The sequence below is a fragment of the Arachis duranensis genome, chromosome 3 (genome assembly GCF_000817695.3).
Source record: "Arachis duranensis cultivar V14167 chromosome 3, aradu.V14167.gnm2.J7QH, whole genome shotgun sequence".
NCBI lineage: Eukaryota > Viridiplantae > Streptophyta > Magnoliopsida > Fabales > Fabaceae > Arachis > Arachis duranensis.
Window position 1 is genome coordinate 116,449,709 of NC_029774.3, and position 11,088 is coordinate 116,460,796.

Sequence of the window (11,088 nt, forward strand, 5' to 3'; positions counted from 1 at the left end):
TTCCCCAGTTCATTCATGGTGGCAAGTACAAATAAAGTAAAAGAAGCTTTTCTTTTCTTCCATGGCATAGTTTCAAGCTGAATTTTATGGTATCTATAATTTGGTATTTAAATTTTGTTTAAATTATTTTTTATAAAATTTTTTGAATATTTAATACAAAATAATTATAAAAAACGGAAGAGCATGACAGAGACACACAAACACAGAAAACGAGGGTGAGTGAGTGACTAATAAAGTTAGCAGAATTTTAGTCACTGGAAATGGAAGGAAGCCGCGTTCACGTTCACGTTTTTTGTTTCTCCTTCTTTGTTTTTTTGGATTCTCCATTTCTCTCCCTTTCCTTTCTTTTTCTCTCCTCATTGTTCATTGCTCGTTGCCCTGACCCTCTCTGCAACAAGCTTACACTGTCACTGTACTCATTAACCACACTGTTACCCTCTTTGATTTCATCAATGGTGCCCATTTCTCATAAATCAACACTACACACTCCACAATGAAATGGGTGTAATCTTGTAAAGGGGCAATGGGTACTGCAAACTCCAAACCCCAAAAGAACGAAGCTTTGACCCTCTGCAGGGATCGCAACCGATTCATCAAGGTCGCCGTTGATTCCAGGTATGCTCTCGCCGCCGCACACGTTTCTTACATTCAATCTCTTCGAAACGTTGGCATTGCTCTCCGGAGGTACTCTGAAGCTGAGGTCTTGGTGGAGTCCTCTCTCTCAATTTCAGATAAAACCCCATCTCAATGTAGCTACCTTTCTCCATCATCACCACCGTCACATCTTGCTGAGGTAGAGGTTGATGCTTCTGACTCACCATTGCCAGAATTTCATAGTCCCCTTTCCCCTCCTGTGACTACACTCAGTTACATGAGGTCAGGGGGGAATGCTTCTGTCACTGTTAGGGTCAATGCTTGTGGGGGTGACAGTTTTTTGGATGATGAATCCAATGTGTTCACAATGCCCCCACCACCACCTCCTCTTCCCGAGTCAGGTGAATCTTGGGATTTCTTTGACCCTGTGGAGGACAATGAGAGCTTCAGGTTTGTAGGGCATGCTACTAGTGAATGTTTCCATGAAGAGGAGGGTGGTTCAACTGTGTTTGGAGCTGCTAGGGATCAATGGTTAGGTGTTGGTTCGGATAGAAATGGCGCGATGAAACTGAACTCGGATGAGAAGCATAGTAGAAATTTTGGTGGTGTTACAAAGGAAAATGAGTATGGCAGTTCGTATGGACACTGTTCTGATCATTCAGTAGTTTCTAGAGGAGTTGGAGGTAGCAAGCAAGTGGCTGATGTGGGAGTGAAGCAGCTAGAATCAACTAGCAATGGGGGTGTCATGAAAGAGAATGTAGTAGGCAATGGTGGTGTTGGAAGGTCCAGTTCAAAGACGGAGAAGAACATAGATGGTAAAGATTTGTGTGCGGAAAGAGAGGATCCATCAGAGTTCATCACTCACAGAGCTAAAGATTTTCTCTCAAGCATAAAGGATATAGAGCACCGGTTCGCTCGAGCTTCTGAGTCTGGCAGGGAGGTGTTGAGGCTGTTAGAGGCAAATAAAATCATGGTTGGATATTCGGAGGCAAAAGGTATTTCCTCGGTTGTTATATCATTCCAGATACTGTACTTGTGTCTGAATTTGCAACTTAATTACAACAAATTGTTAAGACATATTCTCAGTGAAGTTTATTTACTAGTCTCCATCACATTTCTTCTGATAGGGAAGTCATCCGCTGCGGCTTTGATCACATCTGTCCAGCCTGCTTGTTGTGGCAGAAAGACTACACCTATCTTCCAGGGTAAATTGTAGCTCAATTTTGTAATTGATACTCAGTAAATAACAGTTCAATGATTGGTTTAGCCATGGTTAAGTTGGTTAATGAGTAAATACTAGTTTGAGCTATTTGATGAAGCATATGTAAGGTTTTTCCCCCTTGTAACAAAGCTTTGAGACAGTCATAATGATGTTTGATTTGAAGCAGGTTGATCTTTTTCTTGAGCAACAAGCTGTCTATTTCTATCAAAATTTTCTCCTTTTCTTTATACCTAGTTAATGTTTCCTAGAAGATGAATATTTATGAGGGACTAAATTGTCACCTTTTGTGCAGAACCTGCACAGAAAATTATTAGCTGGAGGCGAACAGCATCTTCTCGGTCATCCTCATCTAGGAACCCTTTGACACCAAGATCGAAGGAAGACATTGATGACAGTGGAAGTGACTTTGCTGAAGAATTCTGCATGATTGCGGGAAGCCATTCATCCACCCTTGACAGACTGTATGCCTGGGAGCGAAAACTCTATGATGAAGTAAAGGTACTATTACAGTTATTGTAAAGGAAAAGTGAAGGGCTTAATGGCTTGAGTAATAAAATCATAAGCATGTTTTTTTATTTATTATCTATTTGACTTGATGGAATCATAAATGCATGCACATCCAAAATTTGTGTTTTTAATTCTTCTTCCTCTTGATCATAGGCTAGTGAATCCATCAGGAAGAACTATGATCGAAAATGTAGCCAGCTTAGACATCAATTTGCAAAAGATCAAAGCACTCATGTGATTGACAAAACCCGGTCTGTTGTAAAGGATCTGCATTCACGTATAATAGTGGCTATTTATTCTGTTGATACCATATCTAAACGAATTGAGAGCATCAGGGATGAAGAGTTGTACCCACAACTTTTTGAATTAATAGAAGGGTAAGTTGAAGACTCCATATTTTTATGTTTATATTAACCATTTTCTATCCTTAAAGATTTGCACCATTGACAACTAAGGTTGACAACTATAGCTGCTCTTGGCTGTGCAGATTAACCAGGATGTGGAAGGCCATGCTGGAATGCCATCATGCACAGTACATCACCATCTCCTTGGCATATCATTCTAGGAGCTCAACAGGAACCTTGCAAGGTGAGGTGCGCAGAGATATATTGGTGCAGCTTCATGAAGAAATTGAGATTTTTGGTCTGAGCTTTGCTAACTGGATTAACAGCCACACCTCGTATGTGGAAGCTGTCAATGGATGGCTGCAAAACTGCATACTGCATCCAAGGGAGCGATCCAAGAGCAGAAGGCCATTCTCCCCTCGCCGAGTTTTGGCGCCACCCATATTTGTTCTTTGCCGCGATTGGTCTGTTGGGATCAAGGCTTTGCCCTCTGAGGAACTAAGTCAAGCAATCAGAAACTTCTTGTCTGATCTTCACCACCTAATGGAGCACCAAAATGATCAACTTCTCAAGAAACAGAACGCGTCTGAGGGAAGCACTGCTGAAGCTGAGAGTAAAACCATTGAAGACAATGAAGACGAATCTGCAAATTTGTGCTGCATACAGGCCAGCCTAACCAAATTACTTGATAGACTGACCAAATTTTCTGAGGCATCGTTGAAGATGTATGAAGATATCAGGCAAAAAAGTGAAGCAGCTCGAACTGCATATCATAACTGCAGAACTATGAGGGCCGACAAATGTTAATCCTTGATTGCTGGCTTCTGCCCGATCCTGATGTCTAGGTAGCATGGAAGACACGAAGAATCATTGTAGTATTGTATTGTACACACGTTATGATGTCAAACGGGTGAAGGGTATCTCTGTAACCGAGTCGTAAGCTTATGATAATATGATGTCGTCATAACTAGCAAAGGCATTGTGTTCTGTGGTGGAATTAGATTTACGTAATTGCCGGTTGCTCGAAGGCACTTTTGTCTACCATTTTCTTATATCGTTTTCATGTCCTTAAATATTGAAACCATAGAAATCATGCGTCTCAATATGCCCAACTTGAACAACAATTTTCAATCAATGAAACAGGATTAGTAGTCTTGCAATTGTTTCTCCTAAAGACAATATACTTCTTATACAATAACTTTCTATTTCGACCAATTCGTGCCTCAAACTGCTCTGGTTTGTTGATCGTAGTTTGTGTGTGAGTGTTGGTATTATTTTCTTTCGATGATTCATCTTGAAGAAACTAGTGAAATCCAATTTCAACAATACGCTAAAAAAATTTATTTATTTATTATTATTAATTTCATGTGAATTCTCCATGCTGCAGTTCTGCTATTCGAATCCAACAATTTGTGTGTACTGCGTGTAGGCTTCTGACTGCATGGCAATAGGAGCCCTTGTAACATGAGGCGGTAGATCAAATGCATCTACGAGTTCTTTTGCAATATTCCTCACTTGAAAACTCAGATAGTCCGTCAATTTGTTGATCGCCTGTAAAATGGATGACGGAAAAAAAATATTTAATGTATTCAGATTGTAACGTTATAAAATGCAAGGTCCAATTGTTCTGTTCTGTTGGCTGTTTGCTCAGGGTTGAGTGGTCATTTCAAAACCACCACAAGCTCATATAAAACTTGTATTATCTGTTCCTTAGCTACAATCTACAAGGAACTGCAATTATAATTTTTTTTACCGAATAATCAGCTCATTGTCTTTTTTGCATTGAACTTTTTTTTCATTTTTTTTTCTTCCCTCAGAAAAATGATAATACTTCTATTTCAAAGTGTTTTCAGTTTTATACCTTGGCTTTGTTGGGAGCCACATAATCAACATTACGGTAGGTTCCAATGTCATCGCGTATCCGATCCAGAGCATAAAGATCACACACAAGCTTGAGAGCAGCTTGAGAGCTTGGATCAGGACAGCTGGTGAATGAATAGGCCAAGTCAAAAAATGGGCATAGTATCATGTAGATAAGAAAATACAAACGCTAGAAGCTAGAACAAACCTTTGAACAGCATCAATGAATTTAGCAAGGATGACTGACTCAATATGTGACTCTGCAAGTGTCAAAAGGTGATTCAAGCACCTATTCCATGCACCAAAGTCCCCAAGAGTTTTAGAATGCTTTTGGAGTCGTACAGCAACACTCTGAAGTAATATGGATGTTCGGTACTGTAATAAAGCAAAGTGAAAATCAAATAAATTGTTGACTCATTAATGTTTCCGCATTCGTAGTACTGTACTGCGGTCAAGAAACCAAGATAAAACTCACTCTAAAAGCATCTAACTGAAACTTCGGATTTCTCAAATGGTCCTCGCCTTCCCACCGAGCTGTAACCGGATTTGGCTGTGACAGATATGTATTCATGGATTCTTTCAGGTAGTTCCATGTCGCTGTAAAAGCCCCGCCTTTGAACTTTGCTCTGTATTGTTTTAGAAGATCACCTGCAACCTTCATTTGTAAAACAAACAAACACCCAACTAACCTTACCTCCCAATAGAATAATATAAAAACCAAAACTGAAATGTATGACAAGCCTAAACTGTATAACATCAATTGCCACCAAACAGAGAATGAACAGGCCTAAATCTATATCTGTGCTCTGGCAATCAAATCATATAACGAATTATTTTAACATGGTAGCTTAGCTATTCATTTGGAGACTAATAAAAACAAGATCTGAAGGAGCTTTACTAATAGTTAATCCCTGAATAATAATGCAAATAACAGGAAACTCAGCACCTACACCTATCCAAAAGGAGGGGGGAAGAGGACTGTGATAGAAAGAGGTTGAAGTTGTACTTTGAACCCAAGTAAGGGCCAACCAACTGCATCTGTTGCTTGTGCAGAAATTTCACTCTATGTATATATAAAATCAGTGACTGAAAAGAAATGGCTGAGTTCCGATGCCTCTGATTCCTATACTATCTTGTTGGTTATCAGATTATGAAAATTGTAGTTACAATAAAAGAAGAAGAATGAACTGACAGAGCTTAGTCAATAACCTGTTGAAGAAGAACCGTGTTGTCTCCTTCAAACGTCTGAAAAATGTCATGGTCATTCCTCAAGGAACCAAACCGGTTTACAGCAGCATAACCATGGCCTCCACAGGCTTCCCTACAGGTGCTGAGTGACTTTGCAGTATATGAAGTAATATAAGACTTTAAACCTGCCGAAAGAGCATGGACATCTGCAATTAATACATCATCATGGGTTTTCTTCATTTCAGCGTATTTCTCCACTAAATTTGCAGTGGCAAAATGAAAAGCATAAGTTGAAGCCAGCATTGGCATAAGCTTATGCTGTTGAGACTGGTAATCAAGAATAGACACTTCAGGCTGGTTTGGAGGTCCAAATTGCTGACGAAGCAGAGAATACCGGATGGCAATTGTGGCTGCAATCTTCAGGACACCAACCGAAGAATATGCAAGGCCTACCCTACCACCTACAAGTTCTCCTAGGGTTGCAGCAAAGCGCTTATTTACGGTAGGAAGGCTACTTGTATACTTCCCATCACGGGAAACATCTCCAAATCGATTTAGCAGATTGTCTCGAGGAATTCTCACAGAGCGGAATCTCAATGCTCCATTATCCACACCGTTGAGGCCTACTTTATGACCGCAATCGTGAATCTCAACTCCTGGAAGTGGCTGATGGGTCTTCATGTCCCTTATGGGAACTATGAAGGCATGGACACCCATATCAGCAGCTCCTTTTGTATCATAAGCAGGTAGCTTCAACCTGGCAAAAACAGTGGCAAACTTGCCATGCACTGCAGCATTGCCAATCCACCACTTGATGGCGCCATCATTTGGCGTATCAATGACAAATTCATCTGTGATTGGATCAAAGGAGGCGACAGTTTGGAGGCCCTGTACATTTGAACCTATTGAACAAAAAGAAGGTAAACAGTTTATTTAAATTTGAATAGTGTCTCTACCTTGCACGTAGGAATGAAAGGCACCAGAAGCAACATTTTTCTACAGAACCCTAAACTGAAGGGAATTTGGGAAAGGAAAACATTTTTCTGCTTAAAGGCATTTGAGTGTCTTGTTTGACGATGATATGCATGTTTGATAATTTCAAATCTCAGCAGTGTTGTTGTAATTGGATAATTATGCTTGAGCAGCATCAGAGTCAGAGTTACATTACTTGCAAGCCAAAAAGAAAAATAGATACAAGTATGAATGAATAATGAATAAGGTAACAATTACCATGGTGAAGCTCGGTCATAGCAAAACAACCGGGATAGTCCAAGCAATCAATGCCATCAAAGTACTTGTCCCTGTGCTTCTTAGTCCCCAAATTGATCACAGAACCACCCCACAGGCTGCACAGAAACAGTGAAATCAAATTGAAAAGGCATCCAATTCTCACGTGAAAAGAAGCAAGGAAGAAATTAAGTACCTGTATTGGACGCCCATTTTGATGCCGAGGGACATGTCGATGCTGCCAACGGCTTCGGCGATGGCGAAGTACTTAGCAGGGTCCTCGCTGACGTAGCGGAAAGGCCTGATTCCCGCCTCCCTGACTAGCCCCAGCAGCTGCCTCATGCAGAGCTCACGGTAGTCATCTTTGAGGATCTCCGCCGGCGTCTGCAGCTCCGGCTTCTTGTTGAAGTACTCGTACACCTTCTCCTGAATGTCCCTGTGCTTCCCCCTCATGTATCCCGACAGAGCCGCCGTCTCCACGTTCAAATTCACCCTCGCGCAAGCCACCATCTCCACCTGCCCCGTCCTCACACAATAGGGAACGCCTTCCAAGTGTCGCCGCACCCTCTCTATTCGCCGTGACACCGCCTCCGCCTCCTCCTCCTCCTCATCGTAGGATGATTTCGGTATCTGATTAATTACAGTTTGCATTTCGTTTTTTGTAATCTTTAATCTTCCCTCAAGAGTTCGTTATCAAATGTGAATCTGTTAGATCGTGAGCGATGTCATAAATGATAGTGAAATTCATGAATCATGAGTACACGGCACAATTGATATTTGATAACGTGGCTTTGAAGCGATAGTGACTCGTGGCGGGATCTCATAGGATTACATTAATCTTTTGCGGCTACTAATTAAATTTACTATGGGCGCGCATACCAATACGTTTCTCTATTTATTTCTTTCACGTTCACCCCAATTCCCCGTTCGTCTCCACCTTGGCCCATAGTCCCATACTCTGCTTTGTAGCTGCGGTTGGATAACGCATCTTGTCAAGACCGATTCGCCACTACAGTATACAATTTCATTTTCAATTAGACTCTTATCTTGTCCCAATTGGATATGACATCCATTTACCATTCTTGCCACTTGCCACTTGCCATTAATTAAATAATTAAATTTTGTTCTTTCAGAAACGAAGGGAATATCTCAATATCCACATCTTATAGACGTCAGAAGGTAGACCGAAGATTTGTTATGACGTGGAGGACCACCCTCCTTTTTTTCGGTCAGGGTGGAGGACCACTTATCAGTCTCTTGACTCTCTTCCATTCCACTTCATATAGTTTTTGGGCCTGGGGAGGGCACCAGGTCGGTGATCCAGTAGAAGATGGTAAAGAGGCCCAATTGTAATATGGATTGAGAGAATGGCGCGCCGCAGCTTTCAAAAAGTTGAAAAGCGCGGCGAGGCCCGCTTTCTTCCCGCCTGAGAATTTGGGGCGTGTCTGAGCTCCCATGATGAATAACATACTCTCACTCTCTCACTACACTGCAACCTGCAATTCCAATTTTTTAGTTGAGGAAACATGTAATAGAATCCTCCTTCCTCTCACTACCCGAACCAAATTTGAGGTAGTTCATTTCTTACGCCACTCTATTTGTAGGGTTTTCGGTGTTTGTTATTGAAGTTACTTACGCCCAATTCGTAGGGTTTCAAGATTCAACACACCAGATCACCGATTCGCTTCAGATTCATGGTAACCGAAGAGAATTTCAGCGACAGGGTTCTCAATTTCAACACCCGTCCTGCACTCTCCGATGTCACCAACCGCCCCTCCAAGAGGCCCTTTTCTTCCATCTCCGGCGACTCCCCTCGCAAAACCACAAGCGATGGGGATTCCCACTTCGCCAAAAAGAAGTTCCACTTTCAATTAGGTGCGAAATTGAGCACGCAGTTCAACGATAACGACAAGCTTCAGTTCCCAGAAAAGGGGAAAAACCCTTCCCTCAGTTTCCTCTTCTGCGATGCCGTCTCTGACGCCTCGTTACGGACACTCTCATCTCAAACATCGGATCCACAGACCAACAATTTACCGGAGGGACAGAATTTCTTCGGTGGCGCCGGTGTGACTTCTTTGGGGTTAGGAAACGATGTTCAAGATAGAAACCCTAGCGGTGTTCCGGAAGGAATACCCATAACTGAAGGGTTCAGCAACCGCGTCATTCAAAATGACGACACAGAAGTTTGTGTTGATAAATTAGCGTCATCCAAATCTGTTGCGGTGGAACCGCCGGTGATCTCTGCTTCCCACGATTTTGGATTTCCAGGGCTAGAACGGTGTTCGGCTCTCAAGGGGGTTAGTGGCGCAAACCCGTCTGTTGATAGCGTCGACCTTCTGAAACAATGCACTTGTTCCTTTTGCTCCAAAGGTGGTTATAACTAATTTCTGTGAAAGAGTCTATTTGTGATATTTGAAAAATAATGGGAAATTAATGTTCAGTTATGATATTATGGTATGATGATTGAAATCTGTGTTTTCCTGTGTTGATGTATAGCTGCTTATATCTGGTCGGATCTCCATTATCAAGATGTGAAGGGCAGACTAAGCGGTGAGTTGTTGTTATAAAGGACTACACTTTAGGCAATTTTTATTGAATGCTGCAGTTATTGATCATGTTTTGTTAATGTTTCTTGTGTTTGGCCAGCTCTGAAGAAGAGTCAGAAAGAGGCAAGCACAACGCTTCAGAGGTTTTCTGACTTAAAGGAGAAATTGGTGCATGATCCACAGAGCAGCACAGAGTCATCCAAATTAGAATTGACCCTTATGGAGCAGTGGAAGTCACTCTTTGTTCATATGGGCAACACATTTGCTCAAGAAACTAAACAGCTTGTGAGTTCCAGTCCTATCACTCTTGATGTCCTCTTGATTCTCTATTGCCATTTCATTCAAAATCAAATGTTATCTGTTTCTACGCTTGCGATTTTCCGTTCTTAGGAGATACACACATGACACAACACACTCGTCCAGAGTTCAGTCTGCACAAAAGAATGGGCAGCTTCTTAGGCGCGTTATTGTTATCTGATATGTATCTTAGTTTTTTGTTTCTACTTCTTTGCTAACACTTTGAGTGATTTCATTCTACTTTCAGGAATCAAAATTTGAAGAACTGAGAGATTTGAGAGAGAGCTGCAAGAGTAGCCTTGATTCGACTGACAATAGCAATTCTGACAATCATTAGTATTATAATGCTTTTGTGATTGCAATATTTCTTCTTGCAGTTTAATAGTCTCAATTTTCAATTAATATGCATGTGATTGTGGCTTTTATGGAGATTTGGTGTCTTTGTAATACCTCCAAAGAATCTGTATATTTTTTTTTGTACTTTTCCCATTGATTCTACTATGAGGAGAATCAATCTATTTTGGAGGATTACTTCCTGTCTAAATTGTTATCCATTATACTGTTTGGTGTTGCTTTGAATGGATTGTTAGGAAGGTCTTTACAGGTGCTGCTTCATAGTCTGTTCCTTAAATGAGATTGCATCTTGTATAAGAAGCTTGATTAGTTAGTTGTCTTAGCAATTATCTGTTTAAGCTGCACATCGCATGGGATTTATATACGGTTATTACAATGTCCTTACTGCTTGGATTATCATCTGCCTATGTTGTAATGTTGTATCAACGATAGAGGCTAAATAAGAGATTACTTGCACCCAATGTATACGGTTCGCTGCAACAGGACGGCAGTTACAATTTAGTGACGTGGGTTTCACACCACCTTTTTTAGGTTGGTTCTCCTTTTGGACCTTGGGACCTTTGAAATATAATAGGGCTAAAAATATTTTTAAGTTTTATTGTTTTAATTGTCTTAATTTTTTTATTTACATTAAATATATTTTTGGTGACTAATTTTTAAAAAAATTAAAATTAATTCAACAACAATTTTATAAAAAATAACTCAATACAAACAAATTAAACATAATTTAATATATACTTTTGAAATAAAATTAAAATAAAATAAAATTTAAACATATTTTTAAAATTTTATCGAACTTCAAAAATAAAAAATATATTTTACCCAATATAATATGATCTCTAGTCCAAATATAAATAAATAAAAAATGGTCTGGTGCGTAGCGTAACCGTCTTCAGTGCAATGTTTGGGAGGAACACTATATCATACTCTGGCGTTCCAATAAATACAT

General features: G+C 40.4%; 3 protein-coding genes across 3 annotated transcripts; 2 read left to right on the plus strand and 1 right to left on the minus strand.

Moving 5' to 3' along the window:
• The first annotated feature begins 211 nt into the window (after positions 1-211).
• On the plus strand, positions 212-3,642 carry LOC107480517 (protein ALTERED PHOSPHATE STARVATION RESPONSE 1). Its single transcript, XM_016100669.3, has 5 exons — positions 212-1,589; positions 1,722-1,799; positions 2,109-2,314; positions 2,477-2,700; positions 2,811-3,642. Exons 1-5 carry the CDS (start codon positions 524-526, stop codon positions 3,472-3,474), a joined length of 2,238 nt encoding a protein of 745 aa, XP_015956155.1. The 5' UTR covers positions 212-523; the 3' UTR covers positions 3,475-3,642.
• Positions 3,643-3,772: 130 nt separating this feature from the next.
• LOC107480518 (acyl-coenzyme A oxidase 2, peroxisomal) lies at positions 3,773-7,912 on the minus strand. Its single transcript, XM_016100670.3, has 7 exons — positions 7,139-7,912; positions 6,946-7,061; positions 5,737-6,617; positions 5,003-5,182; positions 4,736-4,902; positions 4,529-4,652; positions 3,773-4,218 (listed from the first exon to the last, which is right to left on the minus strand). Exons 1-7 carry the CDS (start codon positions 7,591-7,593, stop codon positions 4,060-4,062), a joined length of 2,082 nt encoding a protein of 693 aa, XP_015956156.1. The 5' UTR covers positions 7,594-7,912; the 3' UTR covers positions 3,773-4,059.
• Positions 7,913-8,201: 289 nt separating this feature from the next.
• Positions 8,202-10,452, plus strand: LOC107480516 (uncharacterized). Its single transcript, XM_052258174.1, has 4 exons — positions 8,202-9,312; positions 9,439-9,492; positions 9,589-9,773; positions 10,033-10,452. The coding sequence occupies exons 1-4, from the start codon at positions 8,637-8,639 to the stop codon at positions 10,120-10,122; spliced, it is 1,005 nt and encodes a 334-aa protein (XP_052114134.1). The 5' UTR covers positions 8,202-8,636; the 3' UTR covers positions 10,123-10,452.
• Positions 10,453-11,088: the final 636 nt, after the last annotated feature.

Bases quoted from the DNA above. Each gene is read 5' to 3' on its own strand.
- LOC107480517 (XM_016100669.3), top strand. From the start codon at position 524: ATGGGTACTGCAAACTCCAAACCCCAAAAGAACGAAGCTTTGACCCTC. The intron at 1,590-1,721 runs GTATTTCCTCGG...TTCTTCTGATAG, and splicing joins TGGATATTCGGAGGCAAAAG to GGAAGTCATCCGCTGCGGCT. The intron at 1,800-2,108 runs GTAAATTGTAGC...CCTTTTGTGCAG, and splicing joins GACTACACCTATCTTCCAGG to AACCTGCACAGAAAATTATT.
- LOC107480518 (XM_016100670.3), bottom strand. From the start codon at position 7,593: ATGCAAACTGTAATTAATCAGATACCGAAATCATCCTACGATGAGGAG. The intron at 5,183-5,736 runs GTTATTGACTAA...TTACAAATGAAG, and splicing joins ACACGGTTCTTCTTCAACAG to GTTGCAGGTGATCTTCTAAA. The intron at 4,219-4,528 runs GTATAAAACTGA...TCCATTTTACAG, and splicing joins TGGCTCCCAACAAAGCCAAG to GCGATCAACAAATTGACGGA.
- LOC107480516 (XM_052258174.1), top strand. From the start codon at position 8,637: ATGGTAACCGAAGAGAATTTCAGCGACAGGGTTCTCAATTTCAACACC. The intron at 9,493-9,588 runs GTGAGTTGTTGT...GTGTTTGGCCAG, and splicing joins TGTGAAGGGCAGACTAAGCG to CTCTGAAGAAGAGTCAGAAA. The intron at 9,774-10,032 runs GTGAGTTCCAGT...TTCTACTTTCAG, and splicing joins CTCAAGAAACTAAACAGCTT to GAATCAAAATTTGAAGAACT.